Source organism: Theropithecus gelada, chromosome 6 (genome assembly GCF_003255815.1).
Source record: "Theropithecus gelada isolate Dixy chromosome 6, Tgel_1.0, whole genome shotgun sequence".
Taxonomy (NCBI): domain Eukaryota; kingdom Metazoa; phylum Chordata; class Mammalia; order Primates; family Cercopithecidae; genus Theropithecus; species Theropithecus gelada.
Window position 1 is genome coordinate 7,250,567 of NC_037673.1, and position 22,893 is coordinate 7,273,459.

The 22,893-nt window shown below is 40.0% G+C and overlaps 1 protein-coding gene across 1 annotated transcript in view; it reads left to right on the forward strand.

The window, feature by feature from the left end:
• The window catches only part of ADCY2 (adenylate cyclase 2), a 423,318-nt gene that overhangs the window by 223,320 nt on the left and 177,105 nt on the right, over positions 1 to 22,893 (forward strand). Inside the window, exon 4 of the mRNA XM_025387564.1 lies at positions 3,248 to 3,397. Coding sequence (XP_025243349.1) covers positions 3,248 to 3,397 — 150 coding nt within the window. The remainder of the gene's footprint in view (positions 1 to 3,247; positions 3,398 to 22,893) is intronic.

Sequence of the window (22,893 nt, forward strand, 5' to 3'; positions counted from 1 at the left end):
GGCTGCCTCAACGTAGGGGAAGAAAAGCCTGTGGCAAGCTCTGTTGCAACAAGGGCCTCCGAGCGAAGAGAATTCAGAGGAAATAAGTGGGGAGTGGGATTCTAGGAAAACAGGATAAGACAGTACTCGCATTCCAGAGGGTAGAGACTCGCATTGGAGCCTCAGTGTTGGTATCAAAGTGCCCCATTTCTATGCCCTGCAGAGGAAGCCAAGGGACAGATGATGGCTTCATTCAGTTCTGTTGCTTCCACTTGGTTTTTATTGTGGAGGAATTTACTCCCTAAAATGTTGACAGGTTTGCTTCGAAGGCATTTTCTGAGGAGGAAGAGAAAAAGCTCTCATGAATAATCACTGAGTCATTTTTATTATAATTTCAGCTATACCTAATAAGGAAGGAGTTAGTATTTTCTAATTCTGAGCAGCATGGTTTATGTTGGCTTCTCTCATTTCCTGCATTCTTTGGTGCGCTGTTCTTCAAAGCATATCCAGCAATGACAAGATCTGAAGAACTTATAGCAAAGCAGATGGTCATTTCGCAGAAGCAGAGTATGGCAGGACTTAACTGACAATGCACCATTGGACATGGTGCTGAAATCAACTCCTGTTCAACTAGGGGAGGGTCCCCTCAAATCGGAAGCCAGGAAGGTCATCCGGACTTTCCACATGCTCCAGGATTGACATTCTCAGAAGAGGTGATGTGTCAAAGTATGGCCTTGGGAAGGAAGAGAGCCCTGTGATGCTAGAAAATGTGTAGAAGTAACACTGAAGACAGCCACATTGCTCTGAAGCGCTGGGCTGCTGCACCCGCTTACACACAGACTGTGAGCACATATGCCTTCCACACAGAGCACGTGCGTTACCTGCATATCACATGCACACACATCACCCAAGCATGCATTTCACACACAGATTACACACAAGTTACATGCATGTATGCACACCACATGCATATACCACACACAGATCACACACACAGAGGAATTCCCAGTAAAGATTTTAATTATCCATACTAATGGGGAGGAGATAAAATATAGATGCATAACTGGACATTATGGGGGTTAGCTGTGAGAATATGGGTGAGCTTTAGGATCTCCCTGGCCCCAAATCTCTCTGAAATGAGTGAGTTACATGAAACATCATTGAAGGCCCCTTCTAATGTGCATGATTCTGGACCCCACTTCTATTGTGCTTCTGCATTTATTCAGAGAGAACCTCATCACATCATTCTTCCAATTCTAACTCTGTCCTTTTTTTTCCCCTGTATCCCAAACATTTATTTTCTAGGACTTGAGGAGGCTAATAATTAATATCACTGTTTTCCTCTTGGATTCAGAACCCTTTGAGAGATAGACAAAGGCATTGGGTAGATGGAGAACAAAATGTCACCTTATTACACTTACACCTATTTGGAGAGTGCAGTTAGGAATAAATGATCTTGCTGATTATCCCCTGAGTTTACCCATCTTTCCCTACAGCCATCTGCCCTCAAATCGAAGTCCTTCTCAGCACAGAGGCAAGTGGCCCACTAGGTCCACTGCTTGGCTGAGAATGCAAAACATGAAGATGACCACCCACTTTAGAGAGGAAGACCCTGCTTATGGGGGAGGATGGGCTAAGATGCAGAGAGTTCATATCCTTTTCCCAAGCCCTTCAGTTAGACCGATTCCTCCTGCTCTCCTTGGCAGAAGTGACCCCCCTACCGAGAGAGAGGACAGCTATGATTCTCTGTTCAGTCCTGTCACGGGGAACCTTGAAGATTTAGGAATAAATTTCCCATGATGGGTTCCAGCCACTCCTGCTCACCACGTTAGATGATTAATGTGATGAAGTGGTCTATGTTATGGGGAGATTCTTAGGGAGGAGCATAGAATATTTGGAACTGATGCTGCTGAGTTGTTATTAAAGCCACTAGTGACCTGTCTTGGTGAGAATACAAGTCATATGGAAACGTAAGGTAGGTTGGATTTTAACCAGATATGTCTATCCACTCACAGACAGGTCTGTAGGTCTTGCCCTGGACACACAAGAGCTTGCTCCATGTGAATAGTGGGCTACACTAAAAAGACTATTGTCATACACTGTTGATGAGAATGTAAATGGAATATTTCCTGAGAGCAGTTTTGCAATATGTATCAAGAATTTAAAAATACTTCTGGCTTTTCAGTAATTATGTCTGAGGAAATGATCAAATACGAAGCCAAAGCTTTATACATGAGGTTGACCACTATAGCATAATGCAAATGCACAGAATATTGATAAGTATTAAACAATATGGACGTATCTAAAGGACAATCTAGTCACAGAACTGAATATTATCTAAGCATTTAAAAATCTTGTTTCTACGGAACTTATATGATCTAAAAAGTATCTTATTAAACGTTAAAGCAAAGGACAAAAACTACATTCAGAATGAACTGAAGCTTTTTGGAACGAGAGAGAGATCTTGACAAAGTAGAGTATGCCACCGGTTTTGAGAACACGGAGGAAAACGGAGTAGGTAGACAAGGCCGTATGGACAGCAGAGTGTTCCGCTTGGCCAGGACACTTACAGATTATTTTTAGTTTTTCTTTATATCTTTGTTTTTCTCCCAAATTGTATGAACATAAATTGTTTTTATCATCAAAAGAATAATGAGTTTTATGTTTTGAAAGACTACCATATTTCTACATAAACAAAAGATAATGGGTGAATGTCAGTTATCCAGGCTCAGCAAGTACAGTTTTGGTGTGAGGGCAGTTTGTATTAGTCACCTAGTATCGCAATAATGCTGCGTAACAACCATGAAATCTCAGAGGTACACAATAATAGACTGCAGGTTGACTAGGACAGCTCTGCTCCATGTGTCTCTCATCCTGGGACTGGTGGGCTACCCGGAAATGTTCTTTTCCTAATGAGGTGCAAGAGAGTGACTTGAAAAACAAGTCACTCTGGATCTGGATCTGGCTCGTGGTTATTTCTGTCCACATTGCATTAGCGAAAGCAAAGCAGATCTCATGACTGAGCCCAAAGTCAAAGGAGGGACTACAAAGTTGTCTACAAGAGGGCATGGATCCAAAAACAGGGTAGAACTCTTCTGGAGACTGATGTTTTCTGTTAAGCAAATAAAAATGTTACTTTGGAAGCAGAAGTAAGATTAACTTCCCACAGTTATCTCTCTGAAGACAGTTGCTAATGTGCACTTCGTTTTGATTATATTCATGAGTGAGACACAGTCACCCTATTGAGCAGTTCTTTCTGTCTCTTTAGATCCTGGCCAATGTGATCATTTTCATCTGTGGGAACCTGGCAGGAGCCTACCATAAGCACCTCATGGAACTTGCTCTTCAGCAAACATATCAGGACACCTGTAATTGCATCAAGTCCCGGATCAAGTTGGAATTTGAAAAACGTCAACAGGTAATGCATGTTTCTTCTTACATCCACATTACTTTAGACATTAGCAAAATGATGCTGTTACTATTAATGTTGAGTGTGGTTCATTCATTCATGAGCTTCAGAAAAACCAGAGAAGAAACCCTGGGCTCTGCACCTGGGAAGTGTCTTAGTCTGCTTAGTGCTGCTATAAAGGAATACCTGAGGTTGAGTAATTTATCAAGAAAAGAGGTTTATTTGTCTCATAGTGCTGCAGGCTGCACAAGAAGCCTGTGCCATATCTACTTCTGATGAGTGCCTTTGACTGCCTCCACTCATGGATAATGGGTAATGTGCAGGGATCACTTGGCGAGAGAGGAAGCAAGAGAGAGGCAGGGAAAGAGGGGCAGTGCCAGGCTCTTTTGAACAACCAACTCTCATGGGAACAATAGAATGAGAACTCACTCAAGCTTCCTTCCTAGGGAGGGCATTTATCTGTCCATGAGGGATCCACCCCCAAGACACAAACACCTCCCACCAGGCCTCACCTCCAACACTAGGGATCAAATTTCAACATGAGATTTGGAGGGGACAAACATCTAAACTGTAACAGAAAGTTATGATCAAAAGAGCAAAGATGGCATCTTCCCCATGCAGCCTTCAGACCCAGGGACCCAGGATCACCCACAGCCAGATACACCAACCATCATCAACAAGTGGCTGGGGAAGTCAAATAAGAACAGTTCGTGAAGAAACTCACTTCTGGTTAGTGTTTGTGGCAAGCGTTTGCACCAGCAGAAGTATGAGCCCCCACCCTCCACCCCCGCCTGCTCACCGCACTGTGCCATCATCGCAGCACTTCCTACAGCACCTGTTGCCCACATAGGATGAAATGTTGGAGTCTTCCTCAGGGAGGTGATTGAAGAGTCTGGGGAGGAGCCAGGTGTCATTGTCAGGGGCATCCTAGGTTGATTGCTGTGGGTGGCACAAATGCACATCAGGGAAATATATAGACTGCAAGGAAACATTACAGAAAGCAAGCAATGGAGACAATAGGAGATGTGCGGGGACAAAGATATCACCAAGCATGGTGGAAAGCAGGCACAATAGATGTGCATGGAGAAGAAGCCATAGAGGGGCCCTGGATTTGCTGTGCTTCACTCCGGGTGATGGCGGATCAGCTGTGTGTTCCTGGGTTTGTGTATTTCTCACTGGGAACCCAGTCTGTAAAGCTAATAATTAACATGGCTGGCTATAAACCTTCTGCTCCCCCTCCCTGTGGGCCTTCATCATATTACCTGTGCTCTTAGCAGTGTTTGGCCTATCATGGATTCTTAATTATTGTTTGTTGAGTTGTACTGAGTTAGTTCACCCTATAAAATTTCATCAAAGTGTATTGTGGTGGGAGCAAAAAATATATCCTTTAAATGCTGGCACTAGTCCTTTGTCTGTGTGTGGACTGCTGAATGGTAATCACATTCTTTTTTGAAAACAGAGATCCAGGATATTCATTCATTCATTCAACAAATATTTAGTGAACACCAAGGCTGTGGCAGGCATGGCTCTAGGCACTGGGATATAACTGTAAACGCTGCCTTCGCATTGGTATGATTGGCAAATATTATGGTTTGTTTTTTAAAAATACATTTTGTCTTACCACCTATATAGCAAAGGTATTCAGGAACCGATGTTTTTGTTTGTTTCTTTGTTCTAGATGTGTCTCAAATTCTGAATTCAAAATTAAGAGACGTAGACAGTTGTTAACTTGGGACTATTATCCAGTTTATCCTTATATACCTATTTTCAGTAAGTTTTACATCTGGGTTCTAGAAAATTCCACAGTTTCGACAAGTAGCACTGAGCATTCTTGGGTGGTCCTGCTGTAGCGCATGCTACAGTTCAAATGTTTTGGGAGAGTTGGTTTCCTTTCTCAAGCAGTACAGACTGGAGCAAGTTGGGCCCGACAGCCATGTCTAACTTTTTTTTCATCAGCTCTGTCATCTCCTTCAAAATAGCACCAAAGCTACAGAGAACAGAAATTCCAAGTAGACAGATTACATAACCTAATATTTTTAGGAACAGCCTTGATAAAAGCAGTGTCAGGTCACTGACCTCACCTGCACATCATATTTCTCTGAAGAGACCTGAGCGGCCAAAAGCACATGGCGTCCCTTGCCACAGTGAGCTGAGGGTTAGAGGAGCCACATTGACCTTGTGGAGTTCAAGAACTAGACCATGATGGGAGACATTAGAAAGACATGCATCTACTAGTTTCAGAAAAGAAGCCAGTGATTCTTTTAAAAATAAAGAAAGTGAGAAGGGACACTTTAAAGAAACAAGAACTGATATTAAATATGTTTAATAGAATACAACTTTACCTCACAGGAGCATTTTGTCACAAGCGTTGGAAGTACATTTCCAGAGTCTACTCCTAGAATGCAGTACCTTTCTGGTTAGGGCTTCCGAGAATATGTGTCTATGATGAGATGTGTTTGCGCTTTTGTCAGACCAGCATGTAATTAAATGGAAAGAAGAGATTATCTTGGTTTAAAAAAAAAAAAAAAAAAGCCATCAGTAAGATATAATCTGATAGATTTAAGGAAACAAAAAAACTGGCCAGTGGCAACCTGTGTGACCTTCATAGAAGGGCGAGGCCCCGGAGACACTGAGGCCCAGTAGGGCCACCGATCAAATTCAGGTTTGGGTTCCACATGTCACTTCCTGCTCGCCCTGCATCACAAACCACCTTTCGCTTCATCCACAGTCACTGTGGCAAACAGTAATGTCCTTCAGAGTTCTTCATTCAGGAAGGATATGTGTTGATCAGCCAGAAAACAGTGTCAGTCATTGTTTAGATACATAAATAGCATCCAATTTAATGTACACGTTAGCAGCTGTGTCAGAGAGAGCTGGTGCTCCCAGAGGTTGAGAGGCGGCCACCTTGGGAGTTCCTTGGCCTCGTTTCACAGCCCCACTCTCTGCTGTCCTTCCTCCTTGGAGAGGATGCAGTGGCGGGTGAGCCCAGCAAGCCGTCCCTCTTCACCCAGGATGGGAGTGTGCGGGGGGCGGGGGGCTATTGAAACTATTGGGACCTGTCTAGTGATTCTGAAATCTTTTCAAAATTGCAAAACTCCATGCTTTCTTTTCTTCAAATTTTGTGACGTGTTTCAGATGGAAGTGAGATCAATTTCTAAAGATCAAAGCCCAGGCTTGAATAAAGTGGCTATTTGTACTATAAGATTTTGAGGGAAGAAGGAATGAAAATGTTGCTAGAGATTTTCTCAGAGTTGTGTTCTTGCCTTAAAAGTGTTCTCATTATGAACAATAAAAATCATGACTTCTTACAAGGTAGGGAAAAGAACGCATTGCATTGGAATTGAGGCCACCTTTAGAAACCGAAGGTATTCACCTGTCTCGAGTTTTGACTTTTGTCTTAAGTTTCATATCCCACAGTAAAATCCGCGGCTGTTTCCTGAACGCCGTGTAGTGTGGCAGATGGCTCTTATCAGACCTGAGAAAACATATTTCAGTGAGTGTTGCTCTCTGGGGTATGTAATAGGCTCTCAGGAATTAATGAGAGCTGGATTCACAGCAAAACAAAAACAGTGTTTGCTAACTGCCTAGGCAGTTGAAATAAATGCTGTTTCCGTAGGAGTAAAAGCCAGGTTTGCTATTTCATAGAGGGAGAATAAACCCTCTTTGATTTATATATTGTATTTGTTTTAAAGTAATTTAACAATTTTGTGTGTGTGTGTGTGTGATTTACTTAATCTAAACCATCCTGTGGATCAATATGACAGAACAGTCCTTTTAGTAAAAAATGCTGGTCAAGCGAGGCACAGAGACCCCATGCTATACCTGGATTCTGCAACTCTCTGTGGGGGTTAGTGAACCAGTAGTCTTTCTGGCTGTCCTTGGATGCAAAATTGTTTTCCTCTCTGCAGAATTTAGTGGAACAAGAAAGTGATCCTTGGGTGGTCATGGTTGGGTAGATAATGACAAACTTTCCTGTTTTTAATCCTAATGTGATAGCAGGTATTACAATGACTTTATTGAATGCGTTTTTGGCTCATTTGTTTTGCAAAGTGAAGAGTTTTTGAAATTTTTCTAGATTTGGGCTGCTAAAATTTGGAAAAGCAAACAGAAGCAAGTACTATTTCTTTAAGTTTTTATAATTTCCCGGGTAGTTTATGTAGTACTTTATGTGTACTCTTGTATCAGACTCCTATTGCTGCTATAATAAATTTCCACAAATTTGATGGCTTAAAACAGAACAGATTTTTTATCTTACAGTTTCAGAGGTTATAAGTCCAAAATCAGTCTTACTGAGCTAAAGTCAAGATATTAGCAGGGCTGTTTTTTTCTGGAGATTTTGAAAGGAGAATTCATTTCCTGGCCTTTTCAAGCTTCTGAAGGCTGCTTGCATTCTTTGGCTCCCAGATCCTAGCCCCTTTTCCATATGTAAAGTCATCAGGATAGAATCTTTGAATTGTTTTCTCTCTTCTCTCTCTCTCTCTCCTTCATGGTTTTTTTTTTGTTTTTTTGTTTTTTTGTTTTTTTTTTTTTGAGACATTGTCTGGCTCTGTCACCCAGGCTGGAGTGCAGGGTCATGATCTCAGCTCACTGCAACCTCTGCCCCCTGGGGCTCAAGAGATCCTCCCACCTCAGTCTCCCAAGTAGGAGGGACTACAGGTGTCCACCACCACACCTAGCTAACTTGTTATTTTTTGTATTTTGTATTCGTTTCGCCATGTTGCCCAGGCTGGTCTTGAACTCCTGAGCTCAAGCAATCTACCCGCCTTGTCCTCCCAAAGTGCTGAGATTACAGGCAAGAGCCACTGAGCTGGGCCTGTCTCTGACTTTTGATTCTGCTATTGCATCTTCTTCCCTTTCTCTGACTCCAACCCTCCTCCTTTACTCTTATGGCTTCTATAATTACACTGGACTAACCAGGCTAATCCAAGATAACCTCCCCATTTCAAGATCTTTAATTTAATCACATCCACAAAATTCGTGGTTTGCCAGGAAACCTAACATAGTCCCAAATTCCAAGGATTAAGATGAAGATACTTTTGTGGGACCGTTAGTCGGCCTACCACTCTCTGTCTTCTTTATTCCTACAGCAACTCTAGGACCTAAGTCCCTTTTCCCATTTAAACCAAATAAAGAAACTGTTCACATTACTTGGCCCAGATCACTCAGTGAGTAAGTGTAACTTCCAGGGCCCTTCTGTCTTTCATGTTGGTTTTGCATGGGTTTTCTGGTCTGATCTCTGGGAATGTTAACTGGAGATTTTCCAGGACATGAAGGACTCTTTGATGGAAGTCCTACAAAGAGTAGAAACAACTCTGAGCAACTTTAAGCATCCAACATTGTATCCTGCTGAGAAGCCAATCAGTAGCTGTTCTTCCATTGAATTCTCATGCACTAACATGAAGCAACAGAAATCAGCTGCTGCCCTGCTCCCCTCCATGACCATGCCGAGGCATGGGGAGAGTTTGATGCCAGCCATGCCATCCCTAAAGATCCCTCCAGGATCAGCTTTCTTTTTCTTGGAGGCAAGGAGATTGAACAGAGGACTCTGCAGCTTTGTCTGCTTGGACATGTGGTGGTGAGTTATTCAAAACAGTCTTTTACCAACCCCATCTCTGCATGTTCAGTTTACTTTTCACCAATGAAATAGACCTTAGGCGGACTCATCAATGACAAGACTAATTGTTTTACCCAATTGTCTTCACCTGAGTTGGTACGTGGACTTGAGTCGAGGCATCTCAACAGTTATGTACCTTTTCATAAAGACAAGCTGAACGTTAGTCATGTGAGAGGAATTCAAGCCAGTGAGGCTTTCTCACTGCAGTTGCTGAAGAATTAAAGCAGCACATTTTAATATAAATGTCATCCCTGAGCTTTGAGGTACAGGGCTGGGGGACATGCCCAACAGAGAGAGCCTAACAGGAGAAACACACATCGTGCGGTAGGTACAGTTTGGCTCAGATACAAAGGCCTTTCCTGGGTTCTGGCATCTCAGACCATTAATTAAACTCTCCCACATCCCCCACTTATGTTTTTGAGAGCTCCACTTTTCATCTTTTATTAAATCATTAGTTGTGTCATTTTTTCTTTGGTATCTCTTCCTTGATAAAGAGGCCATAACTTACATCCATCTTGGTCACCACATTTTTTTCATTTTATTAAATGATTAGTATATGCTTTTCTCTTTGGCATCTCTTCCCCAATGCAGAAGGCATAGCTTAAGCCAGTGTTGGTTATTGCTTTTTTCTCAACTCTCATTAGTGAAAGATTAAATGATGTGGAAGATGACACAAACACTTTACTTGAAAATTGAAAAAAAAAAAAGAAGAGCTGAGATGTCATAAAAGGTTCTCATCACAGTGTTTGCTATTCCAATCCATCAGAATGAACTTCAAGAAATATTTTCACAGTTTGCACCCCATTGTGTTATATGGGTTACTTAAATTCTCACGAAGCTCAGTTGTTATGCCTCATTGAGAAATTCCAGGACAAGATGTTTCAGAACGCTACAATTTTGCCGTGATGTCTATGGGTGCTTTTCAATGAGAAATCAAAATTAACCCCAGAAAAATGTCAATAATCCTTAAATCAAGTCTGCAGTATTTTCTGAGAAGACCTTTAGTTAGAAGGGTTGAGATCACCACATATTTGCGAAGATTGCAGTGAAGGTTGTGCTATGACTGTGCACTCAACCTCCTTTAAGGAGAAATCAATAGTTACAGATCCAGGATCCAGGGGGAGGATGAAGGAACCCTCAGGAATCACTGTCCAGTCTTGATGCCTAACAAAGAACATAAATGCAGGCCATTAGTCGGGTTTACAAAAGCCACATTAGCAAGTATTTGTTCATTCTTAAAAAAAAAAAAAAAATGGACATTTTGGCCAGGCGCAGAGGTTCATGCCTGTAATACCAGCACTTTGGGAGGCCAAGGCGAGCAGATCACCTGAGGCCAGGAGTTTGAGACCAGCCTGGCCAACATGGTAAAACCCCATTTCTACTAAAAATACAAAAATTAGCTGGGCATGGTGGTGGACACCTGTAATCCCAGCTACTCTACTCGGGAGGCTGAGGCAGGAGAATTGCTTGAACCTGGGAGGCAGAGGTTGCAGTGAGCCAAGATCACACCACTGTACTCCAGCCTGGCAACAGAGCAAGACTCCGTCTGAAAAAAAAAAAAAAAAAAAAAGACATTTTGCTTTAAAGGAAAAAAAAAAAAAGAATTATAGCAATTAATGCAATTAATCAAGCAGAGATTCTTTTAACGATTAAATATATGCAGGTGTCTATTTACATCATGGCAGTAGAAAAGCCAAATGATAAAATTAAACTCTCTAGGAGTTTCCTCTGTATAAGAAACTTGAGCAAGACCTCCTGCTCACGTCCTCAGTGAAGAAGCAACTCACCTGTCTTGCTGAAGAAACACCTGGAAGCAGTTATATTACTCCAGATTATGACAAGCAGATTTTTGTCGATAATACGCAAGAAGCCCCCAAACTCAGAAGTCACGTACTAAGGAAAACACCTGATTTTGATGTTTCTGAGGCCCTCGAATTTTCAGTATTTCCTGGGGATTATCTATTTTTAATACTCTGTGATATGGTACCTTAATGCTGGCAAAAATGTTTAATAGGCAATGGATAATCTAGCAAAAAGATTCAAGAAAGTTTGACATCATTTGATAGCAGTAAATCCAATAAAAATAAATCCTAAAATCAGCCCTTTTATTTCATTAAACGTTCTTGTGATATCTGTCACATATAGAAACAAAACTCAAGTCTTCTGTGATTGCCGTCGTATTTTTCTTCCTGCAAATGTAATCACAAGTAGGCCAGTATGCCTTTTAATAGGGGGAAAGGCATTTTGAACTTCCTTTCATGGGGCTGACTTCAAAATGTTAAAGTTACTGATCATGCATATTTAATAGTATATTACCATGAGCACAGCTGCAGATACATATACCTCCTACGGCACGAGTGATGTGTTTACTGAACCGAGGTATCCATTTATATCTGTACCAAATTGAAGGTTAGAACTCAAGAACTTCAGGGTTTTATTAATTGCATATGTGTCTTCAAATGGTATTATTTTTGGAGATTTTACTTTTAGGGTTATCTGAGTGCTGTCAAGATTTTAAGAAATTTTATCCCAGAAATTCTGTAGAAGATTCCTTTAATGTATTTACGTATGATGGGACATTTAATATTTGTGTGTTACTGGATGTGAAAATTCCTCCTCAAGACTAACATCGTCATAAAAGTGGACGATATGATGCACTCAGAATGCAATGCAAGAGGCATGTGAGACAATGATACTCACATAAACCCATTCATACCCTTTTCAAATTGCATAGTATTTTTACATCTATTCCTCTGTTAAATACAGGATTATGCAAGATACGGAAAAGCCCTCTTCTCCTATTTATCAAATTTACAGTTTTTTTGGCTTGTTAGGTTCTGGCGATTTCCCCAGGTTGGGGAATGCAGAGGTAGCCAAGACTAGAGGTCCCCGTTCTCTTTGTGCTTAAATTCTAATAGAAGGGGACAGACTGTAATTTATCAAACTCAAATTTCATGAGAAGAGATAACAAGATAATGTGACAAAGTATGGTGGCTGGAGAAGACCAAGAGGCCTGTTGGAGGGGCCAGGCAGGGAGGCTTCTCTGGGGATATGATATCTAGGTTGAAATACGAATTTCTGAAGGTCTCAGACCCAGGAGGGCCTGAGGAAAAGTGTTCCTAGCAAAAGAAGTGGGAACTACCAAGGTCTTGAGACAGGAGCCAAGTGGCCTGTTTGAGAAATATAGGGGCCAGTGGAACAGTTGCGGAGAGAGAGGCAGGAGCCAGACTACACGCCAGGCCTTGCAAGGTGGGTCAAGAACTTGGAATGTTATATTGAGTGGGAAGTCACTGCAGAGTTTTGAGTAAGATAGCAACGTAAACTGATTACCATTCTTAGAGGATCCTTCTGGCTCCTAGTAGAGGATGGGTTGGAGAAGGGATGAGTGTCAGTAGGTGACTCTTTGGAAGCCATGGCATACTATGGCAGCAGTACAGGCTGGAGACAGGAATAACTTTGGTGAGAGTAGACAGATTTAGGACATATTTTAACATTGATTTAGTGTGGGTTACTTTTGGATTAGATACTGAGTGAAATCAAAATAAAATAAGGAAGAGAGCTTTCTGGGTTTTGAACTTGAGCCACGGGATGATGGTTGGTGTGACATCTAACGTTTCAACATCTTTGGTCACGTTATTTATTGGCAGGTAAGGTAGAGTAGAAATCCAGAGTTGAGTTTTGAACAGCTGATTTCGAGATGCCAAGCCAGCAGCTGCACATAAGATCTGGAGTTAAAGATGTGAACTTGAAAATCATCAGCATATAGTTGCTATTTCAAGCTACAGGACCAGATGACATGTCCCAAGGAGAGAGTGGGATTAGGAAAGACGAAAAGGGTCCAGGACCAAACCTCAAAGCACACGAATATTTGAGCAGGAATAGAGGAAGACGAAGAAGCCCAAGTCACTGAGAAAAATCAACCAGTTATATAGATGATTTGTTTTTTTCCTAATTTGGTCTTGAGTTCCCTCTCATGTTAGTGGCTGTAAAGTCTAGCCCTGCCCTGATGGGGATACTGGGGATGTGGTCGTGGATGTTTCCCATGCGCCTTTCATGGGATCCTTCTTTGACGTCACAGATGGCCTGATACCTAAGTGTCTTGCCTGTGGCCAGGTGTCCCTCTCACGGGAAGCTTGTTTATCCTGGCACATGCCCTTGCGGCTCTCGTCTGACCTGTGTCCAGTTTATTCCTACCAAGACAGCCACTCTCCCAGAGAGGCCTGACCAGGAACAAGTTAGGATGGGGTAGAAGAGGCAACTCATCGGAACCCATGAAATGACAGAAGCAGTTTATTGTTTACAGATCTGGATAAGAGAGGGCGCAGCACCATTTGCAGGGCCAGCAAAAAGCAGGGAGGCATCCAGGACACACAGGGTCAACCAGCAGGTGCAGAGCAAGAGAGAAAGGGAGCTGTGGGCCAAAGCCTTTACTGGGGTTCAAGACATTATGCAATTGGGTTTCTAATTGGTGGGTTTAGAACAAGCAGGCACATGCCCTATGGGGTCATGCTGTGACTGAGAGAAGGTCAGCGTGGGTGGAATACCTGTGCAGTCTATGCAGGGTATGGGATTAGTAGGGTGTATCCAGCTGTCCCATGGGGAGGTGGTTACCAGGAGGCAGTGTACAAGGCAGATGTCTTGATTGACCACCTTGAGAAATTGCAAGGAGGTGGGGGAATGGAAACTGTGTCAAACATGATTAGACTTTGCTTGAGTAAGACCAATCTAAATTTAAAATTGATGCCAAAGCAACAAAAAATTGTAAGGATTCACTACAATAGAGGAAAAGCCAGAGAAATGGTTCAATAGAAGCCAAGAGAAGAAGGTATAAGTGGGATAGTGGCCAACATAGTGACATGCTGAAGACTCATAGTGAGAAGAGGGTAAAGGAGTGACCACTGGTCTTGAACAAATGGTGGTCAACAGTGGCCTGGACAATACGTTTGGGGCCAGGTGTGGTGGCTCAGACCTATAATCCCAGCACTTTGGGAGGCCGAGGTGGGCGGATCACCTGAGGTCAGGAGTTCAAGACCAGCCTGGCCAAAATGGCGAAACCGTATCTCTACTAGAAATACAAAAATTAGCCGGATATGGTGGTGAGCACTTGTAATCTCAGCTACTTGGGAGGCTGAGACAGGAGAATCACTGGAGCCCAGGAGGCGGAGGTTGCAGTGAGCTGAGATCACAACACTGCACTACAGCCTGGGTGACAGAGTGAGACTCTGTCTCAAAAAAAAAAAAAAAAAAGAAGAAGAAGAAGAAGAAAGGCAACTGAGTTTGCTGCATTACATTTACTAAATAGTCACAGCTGTAGTCCATTGTATATGTAGCTAATGTTCTGGTAATAGCTACTAAAAAGGTTTTAATCCAAATAGAAACAAAGGAAAAGTTTATTTTAAACTAGGCAAATAACCTGGAAAGCATGAAAAGGAATAAAATGTCAACAAAATTTTAGGTAACATGAAAAGAATACATTAAGACAGAAATTCAAGCCTCTACTAAGTTTAACTATGTTTTAGAAGCATATTAAAGTAAAAATAGAAAATTAAATGTTAAAAGTAAACCAACTGATCCTCTAGGCAAAAGAATCAGCACATATCAGTGCGTGTCACGTTATAACCATATTCCAGGAAAGAACTGCTATCCAGAGCTTGAGAGTTTCAAGGTTGGGCAGTTTAACTACAAGCACAATCCTCATTATAAAAATGGAAAAAGCAAAAAGGCTAGGAGCTTCTCCTCCAGATAAACATCAGTCAGCAGCCAGTGGAATTATTAGAGCTGAAATGCAAAAATAAAAAAGCCTCGGGTGGCAGCCCCAGCCATCATGGGTTAAACGTGAGAAAGCAGCAACAGATATCCTGAGCCTTTCTCACTGCTGTGCTGTGGACTCGGGCACCTGGTGATGAGCAGATTCAAGGTGACAGGAGGTTAGCAAATCGTGTTTGGCCTCCAGATGGAATTTTCTTTGTTATCATATATTTTTGTGTGTGTGGTCCTATTTTCAATACCTTTCTGGCTCCTCGTGAGGCAGATTATCTGGGAAATTAACACTTTATTTTCTAAACCAGTAGCATAGAATAAAAACACAAATATTTTATCATTGACTGTAGAATGAGTTCAGACTCATCTGATAGAATTTGAGGCTCAGCAGGCCACGCCTAGGACCTCTGCCCTGAAGGAAATGACCATCCCTTGGACAAAGTTTAGTTAGTAGTGTGGACTCGGCCATTCTAGTGTGTTTCTGTTCCTCCAGGGCAGGAACCAATGATTGGAGGAAGAAAAGTGCATTTGAAAGAAACAAAACACACTCCCAGCATGAGGTCAATGTGTGCAAGTGCCTTGCAGGAGTCTTAGCACAGGCTCTTCCTGTGACTTGGCTGGTCCAGGTATCACTGGAATGTGGCAGCCATTTCAGCAGCCACCTGAGAGTTTGATCCCAGATGAAGTGACTCAGTGATTCATTTCCTAGGGTCATCATCTTCCTAGCCGGCCTGTTTAGAGCCCATTTCTGCCATCCTGAAACTAGACTCTGAAATCTTTGGCGGTGATACGGTTTGACTCCGTGGCCCCACCCAAATCTCATCTTGTAGCTCCCATAATTCCCACGTGTTCTGGGAGTGTCTAGGTGGGAGATCATTGAATCGTGGGAGTGGGTCTTTCCCATGCTGCTCTCATGACAGTGAATAAATCTCATGAGACCTGATGGTTTTAAAAACAAGAGTTTCCCTCCACTTGCTGCCATCCATGTAAGATGTGATTTGCTTCTCCTTGCTTTCCACCATGATTGTGAGGCTTCCCCAGCCACGTGGAACTGTAAGTTCATTAAACCTCTTTCTTTTGTGAATTGTGAACTAGGTGTGTGTTTATGAGCTGTGTGAAAATGGACTAATACAGGTGGTGATGGCTACTATTTCATTGTTTTTCTTTAGAGTATTAGAACCTACTACAGTGCCCTGCATGGAGTAAGTGAGAACATATGCTCTCCAAACACCAACTGACAAAACACAGAAATATGTTCTGCACTAACTTGCTCTTTCTCTCTTGCTCTCTCTCTCTCTCTGAGCAATCTTCATAATATGTATTAATCCATACATATAATTAATTAGAGAAATATGGGCCTGGGAGGAAGAACAAAGCATTGTAAATCTCTTCTCTTTATCCTTGCTTGGTGTTTGAAGTTTCAAAATGACCAAGAGTCTACTGCACTGCAGTGAGAAAGGCCCAGGAAACCTGTTACTGCTTTCTCATGTTTAACCCAAGGAGATGGCTAGAGCTGCCACCTGTGGCTTTTTTATTTTGTAATAATTACTTATTAATAGTCCTAAAACCATGTCTTCCGGTACTTTGTACTCCTCATGGTTTGTAACAATCCTTGGACTCCTGAGTTATTCTTACACCCTTTAGAGTCTCCATTCATAAATCTCTCCCTCTATTTTTTATAAATTCTATGCAGGTTAAATGCAATCTTTGCACACCCATACCTCATGACTGCTCTGGATGAGCTCAGATATTATTGCATACATCTTCCTATTCATTATGAGGCTCACTTACATCATCATTCACAAAAGTAATACTTGGTCATCTTGAAACTTCAAACACCAAGCCAGGATAAACAGCAGAGATTTACAATGCTTCATTCTCCCTCCCAGGCCTGTATTCCTCTAGTTTTAGTGTAATTTTGGCTGACATATTTCTATGAACTTGAGTTATTTTAACCTTATTGTTATAGAAGTGATTAGTCTCCTTCCAGTAGGGAGTGTAGACATGGATTTTTTCTGTGTTATGAAAGATGCAATTTTTATGTCAAAGATAAAACACAGGCTCGACATCATCCCAGCCTGTTAAATTAATCCAGATCTAAGGAAGAACAAGCATTTAAACTAGTCTTTATTAAAACACTTGACTGAGGGATGCAATTGTGACGACAGTTTGCAGGGTAATGAATCTTTAAAACAGTGTTAGATTTTGACATTGATAAGTACAGTAGTTAACATAATTATTATGCCAGATCTCCGCTGGTGAATTTTATTAACGAGTCAAGGAAAAAAATGTTTAGAGGAATATTTACAAGTGGGTATTGCAAGGTCAGTAGAAAAAGGCAAATGTCAAACCACAGATTCTACCCCTTAAAGAGACAGATAGATCATGATCAAAATCTGGGCTCAGAAGACATAACACTTTTATATGAGTGGGCCTCTTGAAAAGATATGAGTGGAATTGTGAATGCTTTATTGAAAAACAGAGGAAAATTTTTCCATTATAGAGGAATGTACTTCATCAACTGACAGAAATGAACATAAAATGTGACAAATTCTATATTACAGAGAATTGACAGATCTCTCAAAGTTGCCAATGAATAATGGGAGAATTTTAAAATGTCTTTAAATAAAGTTTGCTTTTGGTATGTTTTCATGAAAAATGGTAACTTTGTTTCTCATGTAAATTAGCATTTATGACTACTGTCTTCTGCCTTTGGTAACATTATTTTTTTTTTCATTTAATTGGGAAATGAACAATATAAGAGGGAAGCCTAGAGCAGATCAAATCAAGAATATTATTATGCAGAAAAATAGAAATATACCAATTTTATGGTATTTCATGGGTGTTGTCTCTATGCAATGACTAGTTTATTTCATATCTTGCTATCTTTCTTTACCCTTGAAACAGAGGATAATGGGCTACACTGTCTTCTAAGACTAAAGAAATAACAGCTAATTTGATTATCCAGCCATGAATGGATTTGGAAAATTAGCTTTTCTGATGCCTCAAAGAAAGTTTTGTGCTTGCTCACTTTTCCGCCTTTCATCATTGGAACACTCTTTGAATAGAGAGATAAGAAATTTGAAAAGCTGATCTTGGTTATCTGTCTTCCCTGTCACTCTATGCATTTCAAGGCAGGAGATTATAAGAACTATGAGACCTGGTTCTGATGCTCTTCAGTCACAAGCCCTCTTTCAAAGATGTGGGTAGGGACCAGACACTCTACGACGCCTGCAGTCCTTTATAGCTGCTGAGGTGGGGCATTCAGCACCTGACAAAGATGTGGATAGTTTTGTAGATTACATGGTAGCCAGACTGTCCATTACATTTGCCCCGAGATTCACAGATTCTACGAATCTCTATCTATATTGATTGTGCTAAAACTAGAGTTGTAAAAAATGCAGATCAAAAACACAGAGATTCCCAAGCACCTCAAACTTAAATAACAAAGATGATTGTGGTAAAAGATGTGAAGCTGTTTTTTCTCTTATTTATGAGTTATCATTCTGTGCTTTGTTCTATTATGATATCTCCTTTGTCATATATTAATTTTTTAAAACATTTTAGGCCAAATGGAACTGTCTCTTATTAAGGAGTTTGTCTCTATGTCCTTGTCCCAGTAACTTCACAGTTGTAATTGCTGTATTTGTAATTGCTATAAGTGCTGTATTGCAGTACTTCCTCTATCTTGCAAGATTACCACTACTTGATACTTGATATATGTATATAAAACTTGATATATATACACACATGTATATCTTGATAACAAGATATACATATAAATACAAACACATACATATATGTGTGTATATATATGCATACATATACATATGTGTATCTCTTGCAAGATTACCATGAATATATCTTGCAAGATTATCATCAATGATATATGTGTATCATTTTGACTTTTATTTTAGATTCAGGGGGTGATAGGTTTGGGGTATGACTGATCCCATTACCCAGGTCCTGAGCATAGTGCCCAAGAGTTTTTCAACTCTTGACCCTCTGCCTCTGTCCATCCTCCTCCCTCTAGTAGTCCCAGTGTCTGTTGTTCCCATCTTTATGTCCATGAGTACCCAATGTTTAGCTCCTACTTATAAGTGAAAACATGTGGTATTTGGTTTTCTGTGTTCTGTGTTAATTTGCTTAGGATTATGACCTCTAGCTGCATCCATGGTGCTGGAAAGGACATGATTTTGTTCTTTTTTTACGGCTGCATAGTATCCCATAGTGTACATGTACCACATTTTCTTTAATCAGTCCACCACTGATGGGCACCTAGGTAGATTCCATGTCTTTGTGACTGTGAATAGTGCTGCAATGAACATATGAGTACATGTGTCTTTTTGGTGGAATGATTTATTTTCTTCTAGGTATATACCCAGTAATGGGATTGCCAGGTGGAATGGTAGTTCTGTTTTACATTCTTCGGGAAATTTCCACATGGCCTTCCACAGTGGCTGAACTAATTTACATTTCTACCAACAGTATAAACATTCCCTTTCCTCCACAGCCTTACCAGCATGTGTGGTTCTTTGACTTTTTAATACTAGTTATTCTGACTGGTATGAAATGGTATCTCATTGTGGTTTTAGTTTACATTTCTAATGATTAGTCATATTGAGCATTTTTTAAATATGTTTGTTGGTGGCTTGTAAGTCTTCTTTTGCAAAGTATCTGTTTATGTCTTTTTCCCATTTTTAATGGGATTATTTGGTTTTTGTTTGTTAAATTGTTTAAATTTCTTATAGATTCTGGATAGACCTTGGTCAGATGCATAGTTTACAAATAATTTCTCCCATTCTGTAGGCTGTGTGTTTACAATGTTATTATTTTCTATTTCTGTACAGAAGTTCTTTAGTTTAATTAGGTCCCACTTGTCAGTTTTTGTTTTTGTTGCAATTGGTTTTGAGGACATAGTCATAAATTATTTCCCAAGATGATGTCCAGAATGCTATTTCCAGACACTATACAAAATGAACGTCACCAATGCATATAGTCACCAGACTGTCCAAGGTCAACATTAAAGAAAAAATTTTAATGGCAACTAGAGAAAAAGATCAGATCATGTACAAATGAAATCTCATGAGGCTAATAGCAGACTTTGTAGCAGGAGAAATTGGGGGCCTCTTTTCAGCATTATTAAAGAAAGAAATTCCAACAAAGAATTTCATATCTCACCAAACTAAGCTTCATAATCAAGGGAAAAATAAAATATTTTCCAGACAAGCAGGCACTAAGGGAATTCATTACCACTAGACCAGCCTTTCAAGAACTCATTAAAGGAGTTCTAAATGTGAAAATGAGAGAATGATACCTACTACCAAAAAACACTCAAGTATATTTTTTAATTAGATTTTTTTTTTATTTTTTAAAATCCTTTTTCTGTATCTATGGAGACTGTGGTAGGATTTTTTTTCAGATTTTCAAATATATTTCTTTAGCCTTCACATTCAGAAATGTTGGATTTTTCTATTTGTGAAAATATGCCATTAAATCAATCAGCATGCTTTTAGTGTTTTCTCTGCAGTTTCTAAATAATTTAAATGTCTATTCTAGAAATTTTATAGGTTAGCATGCTCTAGCAAAGAGATTATTTTTTTCAGCATGAATTTTACCAGATTATAAATAATATCCAGGAATACTGTTGGGATGTACATTTATCTTGTATCCAGACACTCAGTCTATTCACTCTAGTGCTTTCTACCTGAGCTCATATACATTAATCTTCCACAAACTATACTTTTTTGTTTTTATCCCCTGAATTTTTTGTATTTTCTGGTATCCACAGATACCAAAGCTGTGTTGAACGACATTATTCTATGGAGCAGATTTGTTGTGTCTGTGCTTACAGGAAAGGCTCATCGTTTTGGTTTCATTTCTTTTTTTTTTTTTTTCTTTTTTTCCTTAACAATATTTTGGTGATTTTTTTTTTCTAGTTTCTTTAAACATTTATCTTTTAATCCATGACATTTTGATTTCCTTCTAAATCTAAACATAGTTTGCTCTTTGGGGAACTAAATGTAGACCATTTTCATTTGTGGTAAGAATTATTATACCATATCTAATGTCTCTCATTCTGTTTCCTAATACTTAGTGTTGTTTCCTAATCTTTCTAAATTTTATTCTAGTTTCTTTTAATCTCATACCAACTAGTGAGGGACTAATTTTTTTAAATAATAATCACATTCTATTGTGTGTTTTCTTTTCTTTAAAAGTATGATTTTTAAGACCTCTTTTCTTTTTCTGACATGTCTTCTGAGCATCTTAGAATACCTTACCACATTTTAACAATATAGTTATTATTTATTAAATGGCTCCAATAATGCATGTCTGTGTTATCCCTTGCTGATATGCATTCCAGTTTCTCTTATTTTAAAATAAATAAACTAAAAAAGTTATATTTTCTTAAATATCTCACAAATACTGTCTTCATTCTTGATTCCTTTCACTCACCACTAATTTCTTGAAAAAGTAGTTACTTTTCTTTTTTCTTTCCTCAATACTTACCCACTTCTTAACTTTGCTGTTGAACTGCTATCTAAATTCACTGTTCAACTGAAAACACTTCCTAAATTTAAAGGCATTTTCCATCCTCCTCCTTGATTTCCTCAGTGTTTCCTTCTGCTGCCCACATTTTTGTCTACTTGGGGAAAAACTATTCTTGGGGCATCACCTGGTACCAGTCCAGTTCTCTGATTTCTTTTTACCTCTCCATGTCCTTTGGAGACACCCTTTCTATTCCCTCTCACCAAACACATACATTCTCTAGGACCGCACAGGGGCACAGTTTCTCCATATTTATGTTGGCCAGCTTTTAGCCCATCACACATTTTTAGTCATCCTGTCTATATAATTGGCTTTCAATTAAGTAATTCCTGTACCTTGTCTTGAGTTTCAGATCATTTTTCATTAACACCATAAACTCAGAATGTTCAAACACCGTCTTTGCCCAAATCCCATTCTTCAATCACCCTGTCTATTTCTGTGAGTGACTCCACCTTTTTCTCTCCCACCCCAACTCTAAACCTCCCTTTTTGGATTCCACTTTCTCTTCTTGTCCCCCATACAATTAATTGCTCTGTTATAGAGTTCTTCCTACATGTCAGTTTCTATTTGCCATTCCCAAAGCTACACCCTTAGCTTAAGTTTCCATACACTCTGCCCCACCAAATTCTTGCTATACAGTAGTATCATATTAATCCTCCCGAGGCACGGTTAGTCTCAGAACAAGGCCGAGGCTGTTAACACCCTAGTTAATAATGCAGTGCCCTTAACTGATGTTCTTCTTTGAATCATTTGTTGAGAAGGACTATTCTGTCTTTGTTATGAGCATGGCTGTAGTTTCATGCTTTTGGTTGTGAATCCTTGGAAACCTTTGATAACTGTGTGACCTTAGGAAAGTTACTTCATCATTCCAGTCCTTGATTTCCTTACCTGTAGAGCAGAGATAATGACATTACCTGCCTTAGTCAAGTTGTGGGTATCTTACACATTTCTATAATCACTCAAGGTGCATGTGCTTATTAAAGGTATCTATTTTTTTGAATTGCAAATGGCCTAAAGAAAGTCCATGGAAAGTAGCCAATGCTTTAAAATATCAGGGTAGATGGATGGCTGAGGCCTAAGTGGTATGTCCCTAGATTCACTGGAAAGTTTTGAAAAGTGATAATAAAAGCGGAGCTGGCATTTGTACCTTCAAAGTCCTCAGAAAAGAAAGCTGGCACAATCCATAAAGACCAGGATAGACTTTTTCAGCCAACAGACAATGAAGAAAGAGACATTGAAGCAGTAAGATTAAAGAACGTTCAACCTTCATTACCAATGAGACAATGTCCAGTGTGGTATAAGAACTTTGGGAAGGAGGATGACTGGTTGGATCACTAGGTTACTAGTGAGTGAACAAATTCCTAATCAAATACATAAATTTCTGCCCGGTAAAACTTTTATCCCCATTCTTCTTTACATCATTATTTACACACATTTGTTTATGTTGAAAACAATGAGGAAATGATAAGATGCTCCCCTTATGAGCCTGAGTCTTCACTTATTCAACGGACTTTCCAAATAACCATGCTAGACTCATTGCTATGCTGCTACTATTTCAGTGTTAGGGATAAAGAAAGGAATC